At 38.2% G+C, this 26,736-nt stretch overlaps 1 protein-coding gene across 2 annotated transcripts in view; it reads right to left on the bottom strand.

Moving 5' to 3' along the window:
* The window catches only part of scube1 (signal peptide, CUB domain, EGF-like 1), an 86,238-nt gene that overhangs the window by 14,457 nt on the left and 45,045 nt on the right, over window positions 1-26,736 (bottom strand). The window contains exons 6-10 of one of the 2 annotated variants that reach the window (XM_026923004.3): window positions 25,600-25,716; window positions 20,632-20,721; window positions 9,708-9,824; window positions 2,080-2,202; window positions 79-195 (exon numbers count right to left, since the gene is read on the bottom strand). In XM_026923004.3, the coding sequence (XP_026778805.1) occupies window positions 79-195; window positions 2,080-2,202; window positions 9,708-9,824; window positions 20,632-20,721; window positions 25,600-25,716 (564 nt within the window). The remainder of the gene's footprint in view (window positions 1-78; window positions 196-2,079; window positions 2,203-9,707; window positions 9,825-20,631; window positions 20,722-25,599; window positions 25,717-26,736) is intronic. The other variant, XM_026923005.3, reaches the window with a different exon arrangement.

The following is a 26,736-nucleotide window of genomic DNA, read 5'->3' on the forward strand; positions in this document are numbered from 1 at the left end:
TCTGCATCTCATCAGTTACCTCAGTAAACAGACAGTTTGTGTATGTGTGTGTGTGTGTGTGTGTGTGTGTGAACACACCTCCGCAGTGTGTGAGGCCATAGAGAGTGTAGCCCTTCTGGCACACACACTCAAAACTTCCTTCATAGTTGATGCAGATGTGATCGCACGTCCTCTCAAACGAGCACTCGTCAATGTCTGAAGTGGAGAAAAAAAATCACCTGTAACATTCCACATGAGACACTTCTGGTGAAGCGCTTTCATAGAATCACGGCTGCCTGACCCCTGCTGATGCCTCTACCTTCTGAGTAGACATAGAGTCCATATCACTCTTAAAGTGGACTGACTAGATAACTGGAGTTTGGAAAATTATTTGTCCAAGAAATGAATAACTAAATAAAAATAAAATAAAAATAAACAATTAAACAAACAAATGAATACAATCCTGATTACAACAACAATAATAATAATAATAATAATAATAATAATAATATAGATCTTTTCATTTTTAGACCAAAAAAATGGAATTAATTAATTAATTAATTAATATCAATTGATTGACTGATTGATTAAAAAGTGATTCCAGAGTTAAATATGATAAATCATGTACAATCACTAATGATAAAGTGAATTACTACAAATCATGAAATTTTTATTTAACATGAAGAAGAACTATTTATTGTGTGCAGTAAGTAAAAAAAAATCACTTTGTGTATCACTGTGTTACTGTGCCTGTGTTTTACTGTCTCATTTTCTCATTTCAGTTCATTTGTGTTCTGAACCCTCAGTTCACTCTGAGCTAAAATAAATTTCAGAAAAAAAGCAAACCAGAAACTATTAGTGCATCAGATGAGATGTTTTTTCTTAGTTAGAACATCTCTCTTCACTAACAGTCAAACATCTAACAGAAAGAATCACACACACACACACACACACACATACACACACACACACAGGGTAAATGGTATGGGTTGAATAAAATTGAGTGAGAATTGAGCACTGAGAGTAAGAGCAATAAAAAAAGAAATTAAAAAAGAGAAAAAGAATAAGACAAAGAGAAAAGAGAAAGAGAGTGGGAGAAAAAAGAGAGGGATAAAAGAGAGATAGAGTGTAAGAGAGAGATACAGTGACTGAAACATAAGGAGAGAATGTGAGATAAGGAGAGTAATAGATAGATAGATCGATAGATAGATAGATAGATAGACAGACAGACAGACAGCCACACACACACACACACACACACATATATATAAAAGGAGTAACAGTAATGTGAGCATATAAAGACATATTATATAGCATCATTACATGCTGAAAAAGAAAAATACTGCGGATGTTCAGACGAGTATGATTTAGTCTTACGAGCCAGAGTCTAGTACAATTCACCAAAATCGCCTACTATCGCAAAAAGTGGTAACTTGATTGACATGATAGATGACCAAGCAGTTTCCTTTTCCCACATCCTGTCATCAAACACGCAAAAGTCATCATTTTTACTCTTTAATAACTGGATAATAAATGGAATTCTCTCCAGTCCAGTCAATATCCCTGAAAAGCAGAGAGATTCTTTTCCTGCTGGAAACCTGTCCTTTAAAATTAGACAGAAAAATAGAGAATCATAATTTTACTATTTTGATCAACCAAAAGATTTTTTTAAAATGCTGATTTTTGACAAATCTTGTACCTTAATCCAGTGACATGTTCTGGGTAAATTATTAAAATCTAAATCCGACACAAAGTTTAAAAAAAAAACATATTTACATTTTCAAATGTTGTGCCTCTTTAACCTTATATTATTCCTGTATTATGCAAATACTATGAACTATCTGGTAACTACAATAAAACTAATACCAAAAGTGTGTAGCCGTAAGAGTGAAGAATTTAAGTCCACCGATGGTTCCAGGGGCTTAAGGGGTTAAGGGTTAATCACTGTTGCCTTAGTGAGTAAATATGGAGCTTTCAACTATAAAGCAACATCATCATTATTATCATCATCATCAGTGGAAGATCAAATTACACTGACACACCGTGACCACATGGAGGCAGCAGCTGCGACGTTCACTCAGTGGCATAAACATCACTTACCTTGACACGTGCGTTCGTTGGTGAGGAGTTTATGGCCTTTGCGACAGCTGCACTCGAAGCTTCCCACCGTGTTTCTACAAATATGATCACAGCCTCCCTTATTCTCCAGACACTCGTCTATGTCTGTGTGTGAAGAAACACAACAACAACAACACAATTAACACTGATATCATCTTAATTACAACAATAATAAAACTAATTAAAAAAAAACACTGACTCTGATAAGAATATGATCAGTCTCACACTCACACTCAGAAGAAGGATCCAAATATCAGAGGCTGCACTGGAAAGCCATCCACAGCCCAATAAAAAGTAAATCCAGTTAAATGTGTAGGACATTTACACTTTATGTGAATGTGTGTGTGTGTATGTGTGTGTTTGATCTTTCCTCTGCAGTGATTTTTAAATAGACACACAAATATTACCTGAAGTAAGGCAGTAAGGAAACTTTCCACATAGTGCTGCACATACCAACTGAGTGTGGATCGCTGTTGTTAGTCACACACGCTCACACACTCATACACACACGTAAACCTGACGGTTATCACTCAGGTACTTCTTTCCAAGTACAATCCTAGGCTTAAAACCTGGTGACATATGTGTGTGTGTGAAACATGTCTACTGTGTTGCCTTCAAAAGCAAATTCACAATTCAATTTCCCACTACAACCATAGCAGGCTGTCCTCAGGTCTTCAGCTGTCCTCAAGGACAGGTAAACACTTCTCCACGTTACTTCAAATCTAATTTAAGACCTCATTTGCGGGAAAAGTTTATAGAAGTTTATAGAAGTGTACTCCTGAGCTAGAAAAAAAGACAAAATATATTATAGTCACCATAAAATATGGTTCATTTACTTTTCCTCTATATTCTCTACCCTCTCCTCTGTATCACAGCAGGAAGCTAAGCTTAGCTTCAGCTTAACACACACGCTGCCTTGTACTAGTGAACCCGTATTATCCACCGTGTGTGAGGTTATGTGAAACGCTTTTAAAACAGATTGCAATTGCATAAGAACACAGAAAGTATAATGACAGCAGATTTTACACAGAAAGTAAAACAGCACCAGAGCGCAAAGAGCCATAAAAAAATCCAAGACCATGTAAATTCCAAAGTAAGTCAATATCATTAAAGGTCATTAATTCATAAAACACTTTTTTAAAAGAAGACTTTAAGGACCTGCATACACCCTGAATAAAACCAAATAAAAATGATGTTACTGACACCACTATCAGTTTTACAGGGCTAACAATTCTGATCATTTTTTATACAGCCACGAATTATGTATCAATTATATATACCCCCATTTTCTCTCCAGTTTGGTCACCTGCCAACTCCCACTCCTCAGCCAGCTCTCCCCTATCATACAACAGCTACCAACCAGCAAGGGTGAAGGCTAACGTGCTTCCTCTGAGACATGTGAAGTCAGCCAACCACATCTTTTCAAACTGCTGCTCATGCTGCATCACAGGGCAGTGTAACACACTCGGGGAAAAGCATTATCTGCCCTCTTCCGCATACACAAGCTCACAGTTGTCTAGTGTCACTGTGATTGACAGGGGAGAGAGACTATGCCATCCATGCCACCTAGACAGCATGGACAATTTTGCTCTGTGGACTTCCAGCTGCAGATGGCTGTTGCATCTTCCAAATTTGAACTCATGATCCCCTGACAATAGGGTGAATGTTTTTCTGCTGAGCCATTTGAGAGCCCCTGATGTTTATTCTATAATTAGAAGTTAAATTCAGATTCATGGACCTGAACTTACCTTAACTTAAATTGAATTAAATCTTTCTGGCTTGGCCAACTAGCACTTTTATGGTCTCTGTCTCATTTCAGTCTCACCCCATTGGTCCTGGTCTTGATTTTGCCTTGCCTGTAGGTAGTCTAAAACACAACACTACTAAACACTATAACTTACCTAAATACAGCGTGTAATAACTTACACATTTTGGTAAGTTATTAGCTATGTTAAAGTAATTTAAAACCATGGAGCCAACATTAGCAATCTGTGCACACTATATTTAAATCACAACATGAATGTATCATGCTTTGTTTTCTGAAAATGCAATAGCAGTTATGCATGCCGCAGTACAGGATGATGCTTATATACAATATATGAACAAGTCATGCTTATAATGCAGAGTAATTAGCTGCATAATGCTTAACAGTACACCAAAACCCACAACTACTGCAGTTCATATTATTTATACTCCTGTAATTCAGTGTACACACTACCACACACACACACACAGCATCATTGTCTGCTCTGCCTAAATACTGAGGCAAAGTTATCTAGTAATGCTATTACTATGCTCGTAATCTTCCACATAATAAGCTTTAATGGGCTTAAAATAGCTATAGATTTAAAACACATATATTAAACATTTCCACAGCTTGAACTGATAAAAGAACAGGAGTGTAAGCGAAAGTGACTGCGAAAACAAAATGGAGGTGGCATGAAAACAAACATGCATGAGAAAGAAAAAGGGAGAAAAAATAATAATGACATCTAGTTGTTAATCATGTGGTGTACAGAACATTTGTGAGAAGAATTCAGATTCCTTCGTGGTCCAGGACTAGCAGCTGCACTCAGAGGTGCTCTGTAGTTTTTCCAAATATTTGAAAGTAAAAAGCAATTAAAAGTAATATGTTAGTGGAAACACAAACCTTTACAAATAACCCATGATGGAGCGTCATGATCCAGCTTTCAGCAGCAGAAACATTTTCACAGATTGGTCTCAGCAGCACACCTCAGGGAAGCTAATCTCTAAGAAATGCGGGGGTGAGTGTGCCAGTTTATTTTTCTGCAAATTAAACGGCCTGTTTTATTTGCTTTCTTCATAAAGGGATTATGCCATGTAATAACACCGGCTCTGCATGTCTGCGACCAGGAAAGAAAGACCAGGAGACCACAGCGCGAGGCTGGCCAACTATAAAAACCTCCCATCCCTACCCACCTCCCCCCAACCCCCCGGGAGCAAAAATCATTCGAGGGATGGTAATTAATATGTGGATGAGTGAGCTTGATATCTGAGAATATAAATGCACATGCCCTGAGAAAAGTGATGGGAAGAGTATAAGACACTGACATTAGTAAAAGTACTGCTACTAATGATCAAGAAAATTAAGAGTAAATAAGTCATCTGGTAAAAATAAATAAATAAATAAATAAATAAAAATTTTTTTTACATGTCTAGATGTAAAAAAAAGTCTACATAACAGACACAACTAATCCAAAAATGTTTAATTTACGTAAACACCACCTCCATTATCAAAAGTATATAAAGAAAAGTAACATTAGTAAAGGCTAACCTGTACATGAGCTCTGCAATGCTGATTATTTTTGTCTCTCGCTCTCTTCTTCTTTCTGTCTCTCCCTTTCTTTGTTCTTCTCTCAATGTCTCTCTCTCTCTTCATCTGTCTCTCTATCCACCTCTTTCTCTCTCCGTCTATCTCTCACTCCATCACTCCCTCACTTCTTCTCTCCATTTCTTTGTTCTTCTCTCTGTCTCTAATTCTCTGTTATGTCCTTCTCTATCTGTTCTTTTCTCTGTTTCTCTCTGTCTCTTCTTTTCTGTCTCTTCCTCTATTTGTTCTTCTCTGTCTCTCTCTTCTTCTTCTCTCTGTCTCTCTCTTTTTACTTCTCTCCATCTCTCTCGCTCCGTCCCTACTTTTCTCCAAGTATCTCTCTCTGTCTGTCTCTTCTCTTCTTCTCTCCATTTTTCTCTCTCCGGCTCTCCCTCTCTTTTCTTCTTTCCATCTCTCCTTCTCTTTTTCTTCTTCTCTCCATCCCACCACTCTCTCTCTCTCTCCCTGATAAAGCAAGTGTCTGTCAGCAACTTGTCTGTCTCTTGTCTGTCCACACAGATTAGCTCTTCTGTCTGTCTTCACTGCTGAAACATCCTTTCTGAGACACTGGGGATTTCAACATGCTCTAAATAGTTTATACTAAAATGATTATGTTACTAGAGCAAGACCAGACAGCTCCCTGTGGGATCACGCAAAGAGAAAGCATAATAGTAATAGTAATAATAATAATAATAATAATAATAATAATAATAATAATAATACACTGCATAAATGTGCACTTGATGCAGATACATGGATGCAGAAGTACAAACCAGGCCTTATCATTATCATGCCACCTACAGAGAAAAACACACACACAAACACACACTCCTAAACACAGGTAGAAGCAGACATTTATAATAATCGTAATCATGGTAAGACTTGTTTTCCTATTTTGTCTGTTGCAAGAAGGTGGTCTAAAGCCTAATTTCCCTCAGGTCAGTAATTATATAATCTACAACTGTGCATTAAGACCATCAATTACATTTCGAATGACAGATTATAGACTCGCTACGCAGCTCTGTGGGGGACATTATTACTATTATAACTGTGTATGAATGCTCTGGTTTTATACTAGAGCACTATGTACAGGGTCAAGTACAGCCTTCTGATAAACTTCATCATTTTCAGTAAATAGAATAATTCTCTAAAAGTAACTCAGTATGGTGCTTTTTCATCTTGTGACAAGCTTGTAAATGAAACACACCCTTTCCTCTGTGTAATCAGTCTCCTTCCACAGAAATTAGTATTGGACACAAGTTAAGCCAGGTCCTGTGCTGATGCCCAGTTAGCAGTCATGCTCATTAGAACAAAATGAAAGTAACCATGACATAGTGTTTCATGCTATAAAAAATATGTGAATATTGAAAATATATAATGTTAAGAAAGACAATTAGGAAGAAATCACATAGGCTTATCTCTGCTCAGAACATGTCCTTAGTGTTTAATCCCTCTTTTCTTTGTGTTCAACATTTCATTTTTCTCCAAATTTGTAAGTGAATTTGGAGTCAAGTACTGAATTACACTACCAGCCAACACCAGATGCATTTCCAAATCATTTTAGATGTAAACTCAGTAAGACATTTATTTAGGCAAATCCAAGAATCATAGTTAGAACTCATAGTGGGAGTCAAAACACAGGCAGGAAATGATCAAACAAGGATAATCCATAATCAGTGTCAAAATACAAGCAAGAGTAAACACCAGAACAAACACAGAAACAAGAAAACAAGGTTTGGAATTGGACTTGAATACAAAAGCACAACAAGACTTCGTAATAACATTGAAATAACAGGGTACAAATAGACAAACTAATCAAGGACTAACACTGAACAGGTGAACACAATCAGGCAACAAACCAATAACAGGACAGGGACAAAGACTGGATTAGGACAAAAAAACAAAGGACCCGATGCATTTCTGAATCATTTAAGATGCAAATTTGACTTGTTCTCTGTACAGTGGTGCCATGTTATGGGTCTGGGGTGAATTCAAGATATTACTGCTCTAGTGTGAAAAACTGAGTAGTAGGTACTACAGCATGTTTAATTATTTTTGGCATGTGCACATGAGCCGAATGAAACAAGGCAGCGAGCTGTGTTTGGCTTACAGGCTTTGAGATTGACATGTGATTTAGACATTCTAAGAGGTTTCTGATAGAACAATTTAATACTGTGTAAAATTCCTATACAAGTCTAATTTGGAGCCTGAATTGACCATATGGTCACACTGAGTTTTTACAAACTTTACCAGCAGGCAGCACTTATGATGAATGACCAACAAGGTCATTCATCAAGTTTTTATGTGAGATAAATGGCATGTCACAATGTAGATCAAAGACATCATGGTGGATTTATGATAGCAGTCCCTGAGGCGGGCCTAATTATGAGGGCGGGGAACCGCCGGACCAGCCTAACATCCGTCTTCCAGGGTACTAGTATGGATTCATACACATACACACACTCACAACCTGACATTTGAAGTTTTCCTCTGTGTCCAGCTCAGGAGGTGTGTGTGTGTGTGTGCGCATATGTGTGTGTGTGTGTGTGTGTGTCGGATTCACTGATCAAACAGTATCGGATGTGCAGCGTCTTTATGTGCAGTCCAAACAAGTCCATCTCAACTATTTTACACACATACATGCCACATGTCTCCCCTTCTTAAGAGACAGTCACAGTCACATGACCACACCACATCTCTACGGAAACCAATGCATAAAAAAGCCAGAAATGTGGCCGTTATTCTAACCTCAATGAAAATGAATATGAATTTTGCATGTTTAATCATGCAACATCTGATGCAGAGAATTATTGACACTCTCCAAGAAAATAGGCAAAAAATATTTCTTAATATGTACCAAAACTTTTGACACCCGTAAAGAATACAGACCTTTGCCAAGCATCACTGGAGCTGTAATTGGAAACGTGTGTTGTAGTCAGTCAAACTTTTTGGCCATAGCATTGTTTGGAGAAAATAAGGGGACTACATACAAGAGACGCTCCCAGTGGTGGATTTTTGAGGCTGTTTTGTGGCTGACAATCCAATGGCTCGGTATTTCAAAGAAAAAAAAACATGTTGCCTCTGCCAGAAGGTTAAGAATTGGCCTTAGATGGATCTTTCAACAACCTCAAACATACATCCAAATCAAAAAGGTAATGGTTGTGGGACACATAATCCAGGATTTGCAATGGCCATCTCAGTCTCATTTTCACATCCTATTGGAAAACTTGTGAACCGAATTGAAGAGGAAAGCAAAGCTTAGGGATAAAGCGATCTTGAAATGTGTCCCCAAACGTGTTAGTGACTTGGAACGTGTCTCCAAAGATATTAGTCATTATATTTACAGCATTTGGCAAATGCCCTTATACACAGCAAATTACATTTATCTCATATCCTACAACTGAGCAGTTGAGGGTTAAGGGCCTTGCTTAAGAGCCCAACTGGGATTTGAACTCCCAACACTTTTGATTGGTAGCCCAATGTTTTAACCACAGAGCTACCACTGCCTACCACATCATTACAAGACAGTGCTGTTATTCTCTCCAAGGAATGTTTCAAAATTCATTAATTGTTGAGGTGCCAATACTTTTAAACCAGTGTTTTTGCAGACAAAATATACATGATATGATTACAAAATTTCTTGGAAAAATAGTGTATTAGGAAAAAACCCCAAGTTTAAGTTTAAAATATCAATTATTGCATATATATATATATATATATATATATATTCGTTTTCCCCAGGAAGGATGCCAATAACTCTGGAGTTGTCTGTACCTAGATAAAGCACACACTCCAGTCGCCTAAGTGAGTACTTATCTAGCGTTCCCCTCTCCCACTCTCCTGTGGCATTTGTTTAGAGAGAACCCACCATCACGCTGTGCCAAGATCATTTAGCGGCAACTTATCTTTGAATACATGGCCATTGACGTCAGAGCTGGGTTTCGGAAGTGGGAACGCTTCGCGGCCAGAGCAACAACAACAACAACCACAGACCCATTCCACACGAGAGGAGGACGTAGAAACGTGGATTTAGTTGGTCTTGGCTAAGGATCACTCACATAGGCACATGGTGCTACCTAACCATCTCCAGCAAAAGAATCCTTCTCCTGGTGTACCTGCAATTTAATCTTGCAGTCTAAATACAGGAAATGTAAAATTGCTCCCTGACATCCAGAAGCTTTTGGAAGGAGAAGAAAAGTGGAATGTTCCTCAACATTTTAATATACACAGACATGAAAACACAGATAATATACACAGACACACACAAACACAAACTGACCTTTGCAAGTCTTGCCATCAGGCTGCAGGGTGAAGCCGACTGGACAGCTGCAGCGGACTCCAGTGGCCGTGTCTTTACATGTGCGATCACATCCACCATTATTTACTGCACAGGTCTCTGGGTAAATATGCACACACACACACGTATATAAAATAGAATCACAAAAAGAATAACGTAAATATGCAATAAAAAAATACTACTAAGACTCAACCACATGAAATTATTCACATGTAAATAGTACATACACCTCTGTTATAACAAATGAAGTCCAGAGTAACATGATTTATCTTAACATGTCATAATACATCAAAGAAGGATTTCTTAAAACAGACATGGACTTCTCATTTGGCAAAATGGCACAAAAAAAACAATACAATAACCCAAATATCCAACGAAATTGACTGAGCTAGTATAAAATTGCTGTAAAATTGCATATTTGTCATTAGAAAGAAGTAATTAAAAATACTTAATATCATTATAGGTACAATATATTTCATTATGCCACATGACATAATATCACAGCCTACAAATAGCCCTAGTATCCCAACACAATCTTAGAAAAAAGGCTTCTCAATGGTTCTTTAGATTCTTAGGAGCTTTAGATTCATTCAAGGGTTCTCCTTGGAACCTTTTTTGAAAGAGAAACCCTCTCTTGTAGGGTTCTACATTGATCCTTTTTGAGTTCCCCCAGAGTAACAAAGTCAGTGTTTCAGAATTAACCTAGTGTAAAGTGTTTGACATCCTAAAATCTTTCATGTGCATCTGGAGACTGGTCAAGACCATGGCAACAAAATCATGCAGTTATTAATTGCTTGGCTTGTCCTACAGCCAGAGATCCTACCGTTCCCATACTGCTGGTCTGCTTGATTATATATCTTACTAATTCTATTGGATTTTATATCAATCTTACTAATTTAGAGGCCATACATAAGGGCTACCTGTGCTAGAAGTGCGATGACATGCACTGTAATGTAATATAAACTAGGGACTTACCCATGCTTGGACAGTTGTGCAAGCTCTGATTTATACTTCAATAAAGACGATTTGGTCAAAACACAAAGAAGAGATTCACTGGTAAACATAATTTGCAGAGGCTCACAGAAGAGCCAGCACGCATGACTCCAGAATCTCAAGTTCACATCGTGTTGGAGTGTGGATGTCAAGCAAACACTGATTGGGTAAGCATGGAAGTTTATATCTGGTAACTATGGGGTTGGAAACTAGAACTAGCCAACAACAAAATGGAGACGTTCCAGGATCAGTTGGCAGAAGAGGTCTGCAAAATACAAGTCAACATGTCAACATGTCTGCAGATTTGCAGACAGAGAAGCATATTTCAGTCTTATTGCCAAAGTCCCAGAGGCAGGAGTGTCTTGCTTGCATTGTAGATAACCCTCACACCTGGAAGTGCTCAGCACGTACAGCATGCATGGACTCATTAAGAACGCATATAATTTTTTTCACTGCCATGACATGCAAAGTAAACAACATTAAGCATGGATGAAATAAAGTATTTACTTTGTCCTCAAAACAGGATCCAACCCTCTTGGGCTTACAACACCTAAACATGATTCTGAAGATTCTGTATATTGGCTTAGTGAGATAGTTTTTCTTGAATCTGCCTTATTGACACTCTTCAAGCATAGTCTTGCAAAACCGGGGGTTGAGGGGGATATCTCTGATTCATTCTTCATTATACAGCAGCTAGTACATAGCTTCATCATTTTAAAAAGGCTCACTTCAGGCTCAGTTCAGGTTGTGGCCTACATTGTCCCAGACTGCGGCCAACTATTGGTTTTGTTCAGCAAAGAATGGCTGGATAAAACAAAGAGTCCCCTCTCTTAGACATTTAACACCATCCTGATGTGCCTACCCATAGTACCAGTTCAACTCATAAGTGCCATAACAAACTACTAGGCTTTCAATCCTACTTTAGTTAGTGAGTGGAGCCACACAATTCCTATGGCTAAACATTGAGAAAATAAGGTCAATGGTGACACACTTCTTTATACAACACTTTCGGCCAAACTTTAGTCCAACCTTACTTCAGACTAATGAGGTTCCGGTGACAGTATCTCAAGAAACCAGATCAATAGTGGCACCTTCTCTGTAATAGTTCTTTAATAAAGATGGTGGAATTCATCTGATAGTAAATCTTCATGGGTTCATGTTATATGCATTTCATGCAATTTCTCTGCCTTCCAGTAATACAGATTCCTGCACTTCACTTTGTCTAGCGGTTTCACGAAGGGTGTCCAAGCTGCACTGAGATCCCTATTAGCAACATGCCTGGAACTTAAACTTTATGTAGATGACTGACTCATTTCTTCTCTCATTAGTAAGCAGGTCATGATGGACACTCTCCTGGTACGTGTCAAACTTGAGACCGAATTAGGCAAACTCCTCCCTTAGGTCCTCTCTCTAGTATAAGATAGTTTCAGCTTTTCTGAGTCCATCTTTACCAGGTCCAGATATGGCTGCATGGCTTGCACCTGGACCCTGTGAAACACAAACATATCATGTGCATAGCAGTCTTGATGCCCTGGAAACAGAGATGTTTTTTCTTTGCAAGTGTGCCCCCGGGGTCAATTTCTTCCCAAAGAAAGGTGGTTCCTGTTCAGGTTTGGCCCTACAATGTAATCCACAACAGATAGTACTGAAAAACGTCTGGTCAGAGTTGCTGGTCAGATATAGCTTCAGGGTTTTTTTTTTTTTTTTAATTAGCAAAGAGTCACAAGGTTGTAGGCTCTTTTCACCTTGCCTTCCATCTGCTGATATGATTCATCTCGCTCAAACTTCCTGACCTGCTTGGGCTATGCAAACAGTTGAGGGTACATTTGATAGAATGGTGACTGCATGTGCCTGGATTCCTTACCACTGGAGCCCTTGACACAGCTGTTCCCAGTAAGGATAAATCAACTGTCCAAACTGGTACCCACATCCAGATTGCCTTCAGCTAAGGTTGTTGCCATTGGGCCAGAACCACAGTGGGTGAACTATTCAAGCCTATTCAGTATGCCAGAGTCTTGTCGATGTAGGCTATGTACATCTCCCTGTCTGAAGTAGAACCCAATGAAATGTTTGGTCCCTCAGGTTCCAGATCCATCACAGCACTTTCCAGGATAAAGCCATTACTGAAGAACAAATGAATAAGCCTTAGGTGCATACAGAGTAATCAGTGCTTTCCTTATGGCCACTTACAAGATGAGTCTCATTCTTGATGATTTAGTTGGTAATTGTCATACGTTGGGTTTTGTGGAAAAATAATTGTACTTGCAAAAGAACTTGTGGTATTATAAAATTCTGTTGAACAGAGCTGTCAGATGGCATGTCACCATGGTATGTTTTCATACTACTGGCTGGGCTGGGCTCTGGTATATGAGAGGTATCCATTGTGCTTTGTACCACCTACAGCAGAATTCATAGATCCCCAGTTCCCTAGTTACATTTGAAATGTAACTCTTCAAATAAAATATTTTCCTCTAGAATCCTAAAGAGTCCTTCGGTTTGTCCCTCTGGAGGAACGCCTAGAGTGTCTGTGTAGAACCCTACAACAGAGTGCCCCTCTTTCAGAAACAGTTCCAAGTAGAAACCATTTTCTAAGTTCCATATGTTCTAAGTGGTTGGAACTGTACCCATCCGGTGATCTTGAACATATTTGATGACCTTCACTTTTGGCTTAAAGGGTACATTCAGTTTAAATGTACATACAAGAGTTTGTACAACTACATGACCTGTTTTGTAAATTTGCATGATCCATTTGAAGGTTTAGATGTTTCCAAACCTGTATTTAAGCAATTAATAAAACTGTAAGGTACAGAAATTCTTCCCTAATAAAGATGAACCTCTGAAAAAAGACAAAACATTAGCAAAAATGAAGATTAAACTGGGGATAAAAACATATTATGACAGTTACTGTTGCTGACAAAAGGCAAAAGTTGAGGCATTCAGTCTGGTTTTCTTATCTCAGGTAACTGTGGAAGAAAGGTGAAGTTTAAGCTGAAAAAGAAACAGCAAAAGTTAAAAGAGGAAGGAAGAGAGTTAATTCCAAACTAGTCTAGTCGCAAATGGTCGAAGAAACTAGAGAAAGTTGTAGCATAATTGGTTAAAGTATAGTTAGCAAATCTCGATAACTTTAGATGTAAACAATTTTAACATAATACCATGTCTTAAACTGTAACCTAATGAGCTTTGCCTAGATACCATTCTCACATGTTGGCATTGGAAACAAAGTGCCATATCAATAAAATACAGTCTTAGAAAAAAAAGGTTCCATCTAGCTCCCTTAAGGGTTCTTCCTTTTTAGGTTTCAGTATTTAGTATGTAATACGTACAACTAAGCATAATATAACCTCTGTTTGTTTTATTCTCAGACTATGCACTATCTAGTACCGGTAAGTTTGTAAAATCTCAAATCATACACTATGATTTTGCAAATGTTTATGAAACCTCAAGTCATTTAGCCACTCCAGAACACCAGTTCTTATTCAGTTCTTTTTCTGGAAACATTTTAAGGTTTGATGGTTTCTCTTTCTGAATTCATTCCCTGTAGGACCCCTATAGAAAGCTAGACCCATCCAAAGAACCACAAAGGAACCTTTGTGGAACCCTCTTTTTTAAGAGTGTAGCAAGAAATTTATTATCCAATTATACAAGCATAACGTTTATACTAATTTACATATACAAATTGGCATTGTTTGCATGTGGTATATGTGCCATATAGAAAAACTCATACTCCAGCAGTGTATGGTGGCTCTACCTCTGCCAATACATAGTGCAACCTGCTACTACCAAGTGAAAAAAGCTTCCTTTTTAACCATTTCTAGTAAAACATCCTGGTATAAAAAAGTACACTATCAATTCAAATCTCTGATGTCAATGATGAGAATATTTGTCCTAGGAGTTAAAATTAGAGACATGGCTATAGTATTTTTGGATTTCACTATGCTGCTCTATCATTTCTTATACAGCTGTTAAAATTTTATTTGTTAAACCATTATCTCTCAATGTATGTCTTAAAATGAACTTTAATGGATCAAAAAAAAAAAATTCAAAAACCAAAGGATTCCATGTCACAGATAACAGATCTTCATCTCAGTTCTGTAAATCTGATTCACTTTCTTCACAATGGTTAATAAAAAAAATAAAAACAAACATGTTCTTATACATTCAGATGCTTCTGCTGGGTTTTTCATATGTATGGTCATTCAAAGCAGCTTCCGTCCAAAAGCCCTTTTGTTATGCAAATATCATGCAAAATATGGAGAGGAGGCAATAGGGAGCTACAATAATTATACAATCATACACGTCCAGCTCTCCATGTCAGAGTAGTTACATAATGACTTTACACCATGGATAGAGTAAACAAAGTGTAAATGGCATGAGGGCCAAGGTGTAGGACATGGGGAAACATTTACTTGGAGCCATAATGGTGTTTGGCAAATTTAAACGCATTAAGTGTGGATGTGGAGGTGACCTTAGAGACCCACGGGCAAAATCTGGGAGATTAAATTTGGAAGCTGGGAAATAGGGGGGAAGTAAAGATTGTAGCAGGACAGTTTTATCTGAAAGAGCCTCAAAAGCTTTCTAAAACTCAATGATTTACACCAGCGGCCCTGTTATTAGCGGATCTTGCTACAGGCCACTGTAGTGTACCCTTTCTGTAACAGCTGGCCGCACATAGCCTAGAGGTATGACTGTTCACAGGGTAAATTCACACACACACACACACACACACACACACAGTCAATCAGTTATGAGAGCCTGAAAATGGGACACCTTGAAATATTTGCTAAATCTAGGAGGCTAGCTAACCTGTGGTGTGCTACACCCATGGCTAGCTTACACGTGGTGTGTTGTACTGTATATTGTACATATACAAGTTATACTGTATGACTGTATTATAACATTGCAGTCTGCAGTGTATACTGCATTGTAACATATCGTGTATGTATATTTTATATATTTTAATATATAACGTATATTTTACGTATATTGGATATATATTTGCGGTATATTGTTAGAGTTTGTACTGCACTGTATTGGCCACACCCTTAACCTAAAAACGCTGTATTTACAATGTGAAGTAAAGCTTCTTCAGTGATAGACATGTGGGTTTTTATAACTGTGTGATGAGCAATTTTTGCAAAGCTTCAGTAAATATTCACAAATTCACCAGAGCTATTCATTTCACAGACTGACCTAGTCCTAACACCAAAAGTGATTTGAGTGATATTATGATTCGGGTGCCGTGTCCTACTGATATGATGTTTACAAATATGTATGTAAAGTACATAAAGGCAAAAGACATTTTAAATGCACTGTCCTTTACAACAACTTATGTATATATTTCAAATAAACAATATAAACCATTAATAAAAAACAAAATTCCCAGCACTTAGCATTTCTGCGTGGCCCAGCCCAATATAGATACACTCTTCCTTGAAATATAATCATTAACATACTTCATACTTCATGCATGAATCTTTTTTAACATCTCATGCTTGAAACAAAGTTTTATCCTTGAGTCATCTATCCATCCATCCATCCATTTTCTGTACTGTATTTTCCTACACAGGGTCATGGGGAGCCTATCCCGGGGACTTGGAGCACAAGGCAGAGGACACCCTGAATGGGGTGCAATCGTGTACACACACTATGGACAATTTAGAGATGCCAATCAGCCTACAATGCACGTCTTTGGACTGGAGAGGAAACCCCTGAACACGGGGAGAACATGTAAACTACATGCACACAGGGTGGAGGTGGGAATCAAGCCCCCAACCCTGGAGGTGCGAGGCAAACGTGCTAACCACTAAGCTACCATGCCCACCTCCTTGAGTCATCTATTTAATTCCCATTCACTCAACCCTGTTACCTGAACGCATTCACCCCTATGAAATATTGGGAATATTCAATGTCATATGTTCAATAAGTCATATGTTCAAAAAGTCATATGTTCAACGAGAAGTTGCATCATGTGAATGTATAAGATCAGAGGAAGAATGTAACTACGTTCTCTCCATCTTTTGTCTTTATTTTGAATTATAATTTGATATTGACTGATGAGGTCAATTTGAATGTACAACCCTATTACTGAAAATTATTAAATTAAAAAAATAATTTGAAGTAAATCATTAGAACATCTTTAATGTCCTAGTTAATCACATTTTGTGCATCTGTTAATTGTATGCTAAAAACTCAACACTGTTACTTTCAATCCTGTTACTAATTTAAGAGCAAAATGCAGCCATTGTCTGCAAAGAATCTTGTAAAAATTAGAGATTGTTGCACATTTTTAAAGGTTAAATGCATGTTTTTATTGATTCAATGTTGAAAAATTCTTTTTAAAAAAGTATCGGAAATTTGAACCCTGTATGTACAGCCCTTTCATACAGATTCCATTAATAACTAGTAGATTACGCTTTCTTCATATCCAGGCTTATAATGACCTAATGATCATCATGATCATATTTTAACTGCTAGATATTATTCTTTATGCTGTTTTAATAGTATTCGCATTAATCCAATCCAAATAATCAGATGAATCCAAACCACTTCACCAAAACAAGAAAGAAACTATAACAAATAGCACCATTTACCTTAACGAACAATAAATTCGCTCTCACTGCCTCCCCCCTTTCTCTCTGTCAGCACTTTAATATGACTACACAGAAGGAGACTTTTCCACTGACGCTGAGTTTCCAGTTTAATCTGCCAGGATTGGTCGCATCCTGGTGCTGCTGGCCGTGGCTGTGACAGCAGCACAAACTGAAGCGGGAACGCGGAGTGTCAAATCTAACACAAACCTGAGGTACAGCATTGCTACACACACACACACACACACACTGTCTCTCTCACACACATACACAAATCATCCTGCCATCCAGCATATTTGTGTGATAAACTCATAATATCCAAGAAATAAAATGAAAGGGTATAAAAGTGATGAGACCACTATAACCCACTTGATGATCTCCTGATTGTCTGAGCTGGTTTTGATTAGCAGTGCCAACCTAGATTCTGTCCAAAGATCACCATAAATCACTACTAAGTACGTGTTAGGACAGTAATGACTAGTAAAAAAAATATGAGATGGTGTATAGTAAGGATAAAGTAAGTTGGCACTTCTTGCTTTTGATGAACTTTCTGAATGTGGCTCAAGTGAAGTGGTCTTCTAAGAGGTTTGGCAAACGCAGAGAGCAATTTACATTTGAAGTGGGTAAATCAGACCCTTCCAACTTGGACATGGGTATTACACATCAGCAGCCAAGTTCAACAGAGGTGCCTTAAATAAAAGAGACTCTTTCAACGAAACTGAGAAATGCCTTTGTTGGATTCATTCAGTATGCTCTTTAATACGAGCTTGAATGTATGATATAAATTAGGAATTGAATAAACATTGTTATACCACGGCACTATTGAATTCTCGAATCTGATTGGTCAAAAAGTATTGATTAATTTTCTATAACAGTAGCTCTGACAAAAGTTCAAATTACAGCCTCATTCTATAGTAACAGCTAATATACAGGGATGTGTATGGTGGAGGTAAAGCACAGGAAAATCGATGCAGTGACAGTTTTTTTATTTTCTCAGTGATACACTTCAGTTTTTTGTCTTTTTAATTTCTTATTAGCAGCTTATAGCAGCTATAGTATGCTAATGTATGCAGAAGATGGTAGATAGCGCTTTCCTCGGAGTGGATATTTTTAAAATATATTAAAACCTCTGCATCAATCATCTTAAACAAACTTCTGCATTTAAACATTTTTTTAAACATTTTTAACTCCCATTTGAAATCATTCAAAGCCACAATTAAAGAGAAAAGTGCAGAAGAGACGTGGACTGTGAGAAGAGAGTTTCCAGCACCTGTCCTTGAAAGATACCTGTTTTGACAATAAATAGCAAAGTCATACATAAAGATGAAAGTAATTTCAATCTCTGTGGCCTCAAAAGAAAGAAAGATGGTTATTGGTTCATCTGTCAGCTAAAGGGGAAGAAAACATGTCACAAGGATTAATGTGTAATATTAAGAGAAAGAAATGAAGTAAAAAGAAGAGAGATAGGGGAAAAACACATGTTCCTGTTCCACTTGTCCAGTGTGTCTCAGTGTAGTTAAATATTTTCCCTTATTAACTGGACAAATTTTCTACTTCAAATCACTTAATTGTATTCTAAATATCGACTGAGAGAACAGGGACATTGAAGTTGTAGTATTTGGTGTCTAGTAGTCCATGCATAGAAGCCTACACACCACAATGTGCACGCAATGCAAAGAAAATATATTTTAGGGAAATAAACACCCTATAGACATGGATAAAATTTGACTAGGACACCTAGCACTCATAATTACATACATTATATTGGCTGTTAGTTTTACTGTAGTTACTAAATAACTCATAGTAGTTAATGCTAAATGTGTGGGGGCCTGGGAAAACCCACTGAATATCGCTGCAGCTACAGTTTTGGCAGAAATGATTAAAAGCATACTTTGACACTGCTACTTAATAAAAACAATTAATTGCATTTCCGCAAACAATGTAGAAATTATTTTATTTACTTTTAAAACTTGCCTTTTCTAAAGATCATGTTTGTGAAATAAGGAAACTATATTCATTGATATGGTGATGCTCTTAATACATTTATTTTATGGAAAGTGTCCATTGTCATCATGTTGTAACAGTCAGTCAGTTTTCCACCATGGGAAAGTCTTCAGGACAGAGGACTACTCAGTAGCAAAACAAACTGTGCTTCTTTGTCTTATTAACTTCAAGAGAGAGGAGCAAAGCGTCGCTGATGAGGAAATGTGAGGACTGTTTATAGCTGCTATAATGGAAGTGATAACAGCAACTAACTTGTTTTTGGACATTCTACAAATTAGAGTTGTTAAAAAAATGACATGTTCATTAATAAATTTATAATTGCATTCATTGGCAAATCGCTGTGGAATATGTCGTGAGTTATTTTTCTATAACAGCACATCACTCCAAGAGAAACACACCATATTTTCAAAACTTCAAAAAGTACAAAATGTCCAAATTTCAACATGTGAAGGGGTGTCCCAGGCTGCCACATGTATATGCTTTAAATGACTAAGTGAGTAATAAGCTGGGAGTTTAAGGGGTTAAAGCAACCTCTTAGTGTTTTCAGAAATCCCATTCCAATAGTTTAATAGTTTAAACTTGGACTGCCTTTTATCTCTTCTCAGACAGTGGAGCTTTACAGTAGCGGCAGTCTGGCCTTAGTCAAAGATAAGGCTGAGAAACAGCAGGTCACATGGCCTTTTTTTCAGATTTCAGAGCTTCTAATTTCAGAGCATTAAATCAGTAATGGCTCTGAGTAAAAGGCTGGAATACTGTACTCTGTAAATGTTATAAGAATTTGAGACTCGCCCCTTGGTGTACAAATATCTCTAGACCAATTTATGATATGCTTCCTAACTGCATCTTTATATATTTTTTGTCTAAGAAAGTATAAATTAGGATATGGCCAATCATAGTTGACAGTGTACAAAGGAAATGCATTTCTTACATTGTTAAAACAAATAATGAAAACGAATGTGAACCACAAGTTATTTCTGGTTCTGTGTTAAGTTCTTAAAATGCAACAGGAATGGCATGGGAGCTGTCAGAAGCAAAGGGATTTAAAAAAAACTTCATTACTGTTCCTATGCAAGGGAATAAAGTAGGGTTGGGAGCAGGCTTGGGAAAGTTTAGAAGGAACCTTGTCATGTTTAGAGGGTCTATTCTCAGGCTTTGTCGGACACAGAAACAACCAGAAACTTTCAAGAATGGTGGTGGTTGGGGAGGGGTTTGAAGAACAACTCGAACAAAACAAATCAAAGGACAGAAAGAAAGTAAAGAGTAGAAGAGGAAATAAGCACAAGCGCCATGGCAACACATAGAAAGAGGAAGAAAGGAGTTACCCATAAGTAGACGCCGTTTCACCCGCTTGTCCACATCAGCTACTGACGTGGTATTGAACTCAGAGCTCTCAATTGCAGCCTCATCTTTCTCTAAAACACAAGTGACAGAGGACAAACAGGGAGCAGTAGGTTAATTAGAAGCCCAATGTCCATCGCCCCGCACAGACAGCCCTGCCATAGACCAGCCAGCCTCGGGCATCCAGCTCGCAGGCCTCCTGAAGAGCAGGCTGGACTGATCCCACGTCAGTTTGTCCACGCGTAGGAACCGGGACATACAGACGGGCTAACAGGCAGTCCTGCTCCCAGTCACCGCAGCTCGGACACCCAGACTCACACTGCCTGACCCTCTTGGCGTTTGAGCACAAACCAAAGCCAAGAAGCAAAAAGCTGCGGAAATAAAATAAAAGCGCCAATAAACCCTGTTAGAGTGTTAATGAAATTAATGAATATATAAATAAAGAAGATCAAGTCAAACTCTCCCGAAATAAAAAGAGATCAGCCTTTGGAAGTTGTCATGAAAAATGAGAAGGAGGGACACACATGAGAGATAAATAAAATTGGGGAAATTTGGGGAATAAAAAAAGGAAGGTGTGTTCTCATTGACATTGACAATTTGATGCTGCCGTTGCAGTCTTCCATATCAAACGGCCACTCAATTACCGCAGTGACAGAGAGGAGAAGTAGAGAAAAATGAAAGAGATGGAATGATACAATCAGCATGATGACAGGATAACAAATAGGACAGTGTGACACTACATGAAGAGTGTAGTACGGTGAAGATGAGGGAGAGATGACATGGAGAGGAACGGAGAGAAGTGCCGTCTCATGGTTGGAGAGCATGAGAGGAACCTGCGGTGGGAGGAAGCGTGGAGGGACATGCGGATAGGAGAGGTGGAGAGGAGGTGGATGAAGTCTGGGGGCAGCGCTGGTTGCCTGTTTGTCTATGGAACACATCACAACTGGCTTTGACAATCAAGTCAACGCATGAAAACTAGGTTCTCTGAGCAAAGTGGGTGGGGCTACTGTATAGATGGTTAATGAGCATGCAGAGGGACCAGCACACGACTGGGCCATATTTAGCCTCATAAAATGGGCCAATCAACAAAACAAAGGTCTGCCTTAATGCTGTGGGATCTGAAATTCTGTTCAGCCTCCAGTATGTATTTTTTTTTATATCTTTGCTGACAGACTCACAGGAAAGAAAAGGGGAATATAAGGGATTTTAAAGATTGAGACTCATCTACGATCAGCCCATAATAAGGGACGACCGAAAATTAGGGATTGGGAGCAAGCACTACATAACAGAAACTAAAAACAGAGAATAAAATAATTAATTAATAAACTACTGCTATAACATAACAGCGGCTCTACTATAGTGAGATCAGGGGTTACTAATAATGTTGGTACCAATACATAAGGGAGGACATAACCAAATAAAAAGGAAAAAAGTAGAGAAAAGATATTTGCACACATATTCATGCAGGCGAATGAGTTATTAGGAAGAACAGCAGGGAGGGACGGAGAAAGCAGACAGTATGAGGCAGTAGAGAGGGCAGAGGACAGAGGACGTGCAATTGGCATGACAAGGAAACAGGAAATGAAGATGAGTTTGAGGTGCAGTGGAGCATTTTTATGTCATTTAGTCACGTTAATATTCTTTCGTTGGAGGCTACAGTATGGCATGCTTGATGGAAAGATCGAGGATCAGGACAGGCCATTGGCTAGGTGCTTTAAGAAAGGGCGGGCAAGGGGTGGAGCTAGTTTGTTGATTGGCTACTTTTCTGACCTTGATGCAGGCTGCAATTGAGGTATCTGTTCTCAAATGTCTCTCAAGACTTTATTTGCCTTTCAGCAATAATTCTCTCTAATACCTTTTTAAAATTGCAGACAAGACAGGCAATCAGGAACTTTCACCAGAGAGGGCAGGAGGAACGGGAGGAGCAAAGGAGCCTGTGAGGAAACACTACTAGCGGAAGGGAGACTCTAAAGAAGCAATGCTACAGACAGGGGAAGGATTCGACCCACACAGCACAGCTACTCACACAGACCACAGCGAGGGTCTGGTGAAACAGTGAGAGAGGAATATAGATAGAAAGATAGAGATAGAGATGGGAGGGATCAGTCTCTACACTCCTCTTCTGGTCTCTGCGGCCGTTTGCGTCGCTCTTCACAGATGCTGAAAGAGAAGACTGCGATGAGTAGTACAGCAGGCATCAGGACAGGGGACAGGTGGATGGTCTCCGCCAGGCTCTGCACGGCCACACGGAGGCATCAGTCCAGTGTTGGGTAATCGGCAGAATCAGGGAACAGTTCAGTCATATAACAAAACATCAACAGTGAGAAGTAAGAAATCATAAAACCTCACAAAAAGAATTGCAATTTTATTTTCCAGTGTAGCAAATGTGACATCAGATGGACCTCTTTAAAGCGCTGGCACTCAGCACATAATAATTTAGTCTGACTGTGGATTTGTCTGGAATATGTACCATGCCATGGCTGAATGAGGCCCTTCCTGTGAGGTTGAGATGCCAAAGTGTCCAAAAACACCCTGAGGCGCTGTGTTAATCTGCTCAGACTACTCTAGCATGTTATACCACAACAGTTAGCCATTTTAGCTCCAAAACTGCTGTTTACATGCTTATTTCACTCAGCCATGCCATCTCTCTGGAACATTCTACACTCACACAAAACTGTATCTGGCCTCACATTTAGCAATCTCTGGAAGTTCAATAAGGAAACAGGAGGGACGCAAGAGCAACTAATGCTACACCAAGAAAGTATATATTCTGTGCAGAATGTCCTGGAAGAGGAGACTTTAATATGAAAAAGACTCCAAACCAAACATGGAACAAGGCATTGAGACACAAGCTAAGAAAAATAAGGGTGAAAAATCGACTTACCTGCAACAGTCCATTAGTTTTGCAAAATTCCAAAAAAGGACAGATGCATAAAAAATAGTTTTCCTCCTGTTTTTAGAGGCATCACGGGTGAACATGGTTATACCCACATGGTGTATAAAGTTTTCCCATTTCGGTGGATATGGCAGAACTCCACTGGACGGCTGGCTGCATTTCCCACCATTATGAGGATGATAAATGTGTTTTGCACTTTCAGTGATGATGAAGTTTCCTTCACCTAGCACATCTTCCCCAAACCAGCTCTTGTCCTTTGTCCAGACTCCATCTTTCTTTCCACATTTCTCTCTCTCTCTCTCTCTCTCTCTCTCTCTCTCTATCTCTCCTCTTAAGTCCAGAGCAAAGGCTACAGCAATTAATACTCCGAACTTTTCTTTTAAGAATGTGGCAGTGTGTGTAAAATTACTGTATACATATATTAGTGTGTGAGAGAGAAAGCATAACATAAAGAAAATAAGAACATGAATAATTAAATTAGCTAAACGCTATTAAATTAGTACATTAGCATCTGTTTGCTAGTGTCTCAATGCTCAATGAGGCTGTTTTGCCCTTGGTATACCACTCCTCTCATTCACAACAACATTTTAAAATTTCCCTGAACATTTTTTTTCCCTGAACAATATTTTTAATCCATTAAAAATAACTTGCAGAATAATAAATTGTTTAATGTTTAGTGCTAAACAAATGACAAAAATGGCCTAAAACTTCACACCTTTACTGTCATTAAAAAATAGCAGGATGTATGAACATACAATCTTATGCAACTTGGACATGGCCATCCCAAATAACTAGCTAGTTAAGGACAAATTAGCTAAGTAAACTAGCTTCAGCTTTGTCACAGGTAGACACAAGCTGGATTTCAAAAGCATATTCTCACAACATATTCAATTTCTTTTTTTAACTGCTAACATTAGCTAAGTTAGCTAGCCATTAACTGAGCTGTTTATATATTATGCATATAATTAGCTAATCAACTAGTTAAAGGCTAGTTACCTAGCAAACATGTTTCACAGGTAGACACAAGTAGTGTTATAGTATCTGATGCTTGATTTACATCATCATATTCTCATCAAATTATTTATCCATCACTAACATTAGCTAAGTTACTTAGCTTTAACTGAGCTACAATTATTGTATATAATTAGCTAATCAACCAGCTAACTTTGTTACATAGCACACATTTTTCACAAGTCGTAAGTATCTTTTAGTATCTAAGTATCTTTAACAGAAGTGTATTCGCTCATCACTAATCTTAGCTAAGTTAGCTAGTCATTAATTTACTTGTTATGCTGTATATAATTAACTAACCAACTAGCTAACTTCTACTTACAGAGCAAACATCTGTCATCATCATATTCTCATCAATTTATTTGTTCATCAATAACATTAGCTAAGTTAGCTGGCCATAAACTTAGCTTTTATACTGTATAATTAGTTAGCCTCTAGTTATCTAGCATACATTTGTCACAAGTAGGCATAAGTGGGATTTTAATATGAGTCTCGATTTATATCACATTCTCTCCATTTTATCTGTTCACTGAGCCACCTTGTTAATGGTTAGCTAACTTCACATGTAGACACAAGTGAAATTTTAATATCTGAGTCTTGATTTAGTAAAGTGTTAAACTAGCTCTCATTTTGCAAGATTTCAGTAGGAGTTCGATATCTGATTTACTTAAAAGATTTATTTAACGATATCCAAACCTGTGGAAATATTAAACCTTTTTTGTCCATCACTAGTTAGCTAACTAGAGAGAGTTTATTTTATTACACAGATCTTGCACCTAAAACTTTCCTCAGGGAGCTTGTGATATCATCATATTTTTCTTTTTTTTTTTTTTTTACAGACGTACTAATAGAAGATGTTCAGTTTTAACAAATTTAACCCAAACACCAATCTATATAATCAGAATTAGCCATCCAGGAAGATTCAGCCATTTAAACACCACGTTTTTGAGTTCAAAGGTAATTTAAAAACTAGTGCTGTTGACTAGTGCTGTAGACTTACTCTCAGAAGAGTGTGTGTGTGTGTGTGTGTGTGTGTGAGACTCACCGATGCAGGTCTTGCTGTCAGAGTGCAGGGCGTATTTCTGGTGGCAGCCGCACACCGGTCCTGTGTCAGTGTCTTCACAAGTGTGTTGGCAGCCGCCATTTCCGTAGTTACACGTCACTGGCAATGCACAATGACTGTGAGAGAGGCTTAAAGCACTGGCACATATGCACACACACTCCATCACATCTTTCATACACTCTCTCAGAGATATGTCCTGATTAATTACTACTTTATGTAAACAGAGTGAGTGAATCCTATTTATATGCAATTGAGTGCAAATGTTTGCACCCCCTCTATTGTTTCTGTATGGGATACATGTACCTATATTTTTATCTCCATGAGAATTCCAAGATGTAAAAAAGAAATGTGGGTGTATCACGCAACAAGACAACCCGTTCAGTCTCCAGATTTTACCACTAAGCTCTATGCAATCCGCATGAATGAAATCGTATATTTTAAAAGTATTACAAAATGCTACATCATGCTTGAGTCCTGGGTTGATTTCTGTCCAAGATGTCTGAGAATAGCACATCCTGTGTGATTAATGCTCCTTGTGGGAATTCTCATGTACTCGTCTAAAAGGCTTTTCCATCAATCACATAAATGCTCATAAAACTGCCGTCACTATTCAAACGTTCATTTGTTTTATATGTCGAATGAACTGTACAGAAATGAACATATGTGAATTTGAAGTGTGAACATGAAGTACTTGCCTAAAATGTTCAGGACAAATACTTTCACTCACACACTCTCACACACACGCACAATCAAAATATACCCCAGCTCCTCTTTAATCATGGATATTAAAACATTTCACAATATTTCACTCTTGAAACTTGTCTGGACCAGGATGTGTTGCCAGACAAAGTGTAACTAATAAAAAGCCGACTCTCACTCTCGCTCTCCCCCAGACTGCTGTCTAGTGGATCGGTCCATGTGGGAGTTCACGTGGTCATGAGAGACACACTGCTTCATGACCGCATATTCTTCTGATCCTTTTCACATTTTCTTGTGATTTTTATGTACTGGACTGTAGAATGTAGAACAAATATACTGATAAACTATGATAGATTTGGAGTACTTAACAAATAAACAAATGTTTTACTCCTGCTCTCCAGCAGTCCCAGGCATTTTATT

Source organism: Pangasianodon hypophthalmus, chromosome 18 (genome assembly GCF_027358585.1).
Source record: "Pangasianodon hypophthalmus isolate fPanHyp1 chromosome 18, fPanHyp1.pri, whole genome shotgun sequence".
In the NCBI taxonomy this organism is placed as follows: Eukaryota; Metazoa; Chordata; class Actinopteri; order Siluriformes; family Pangasiidae; genus Pangasianodon; species Pangasianodon hypophthalmus.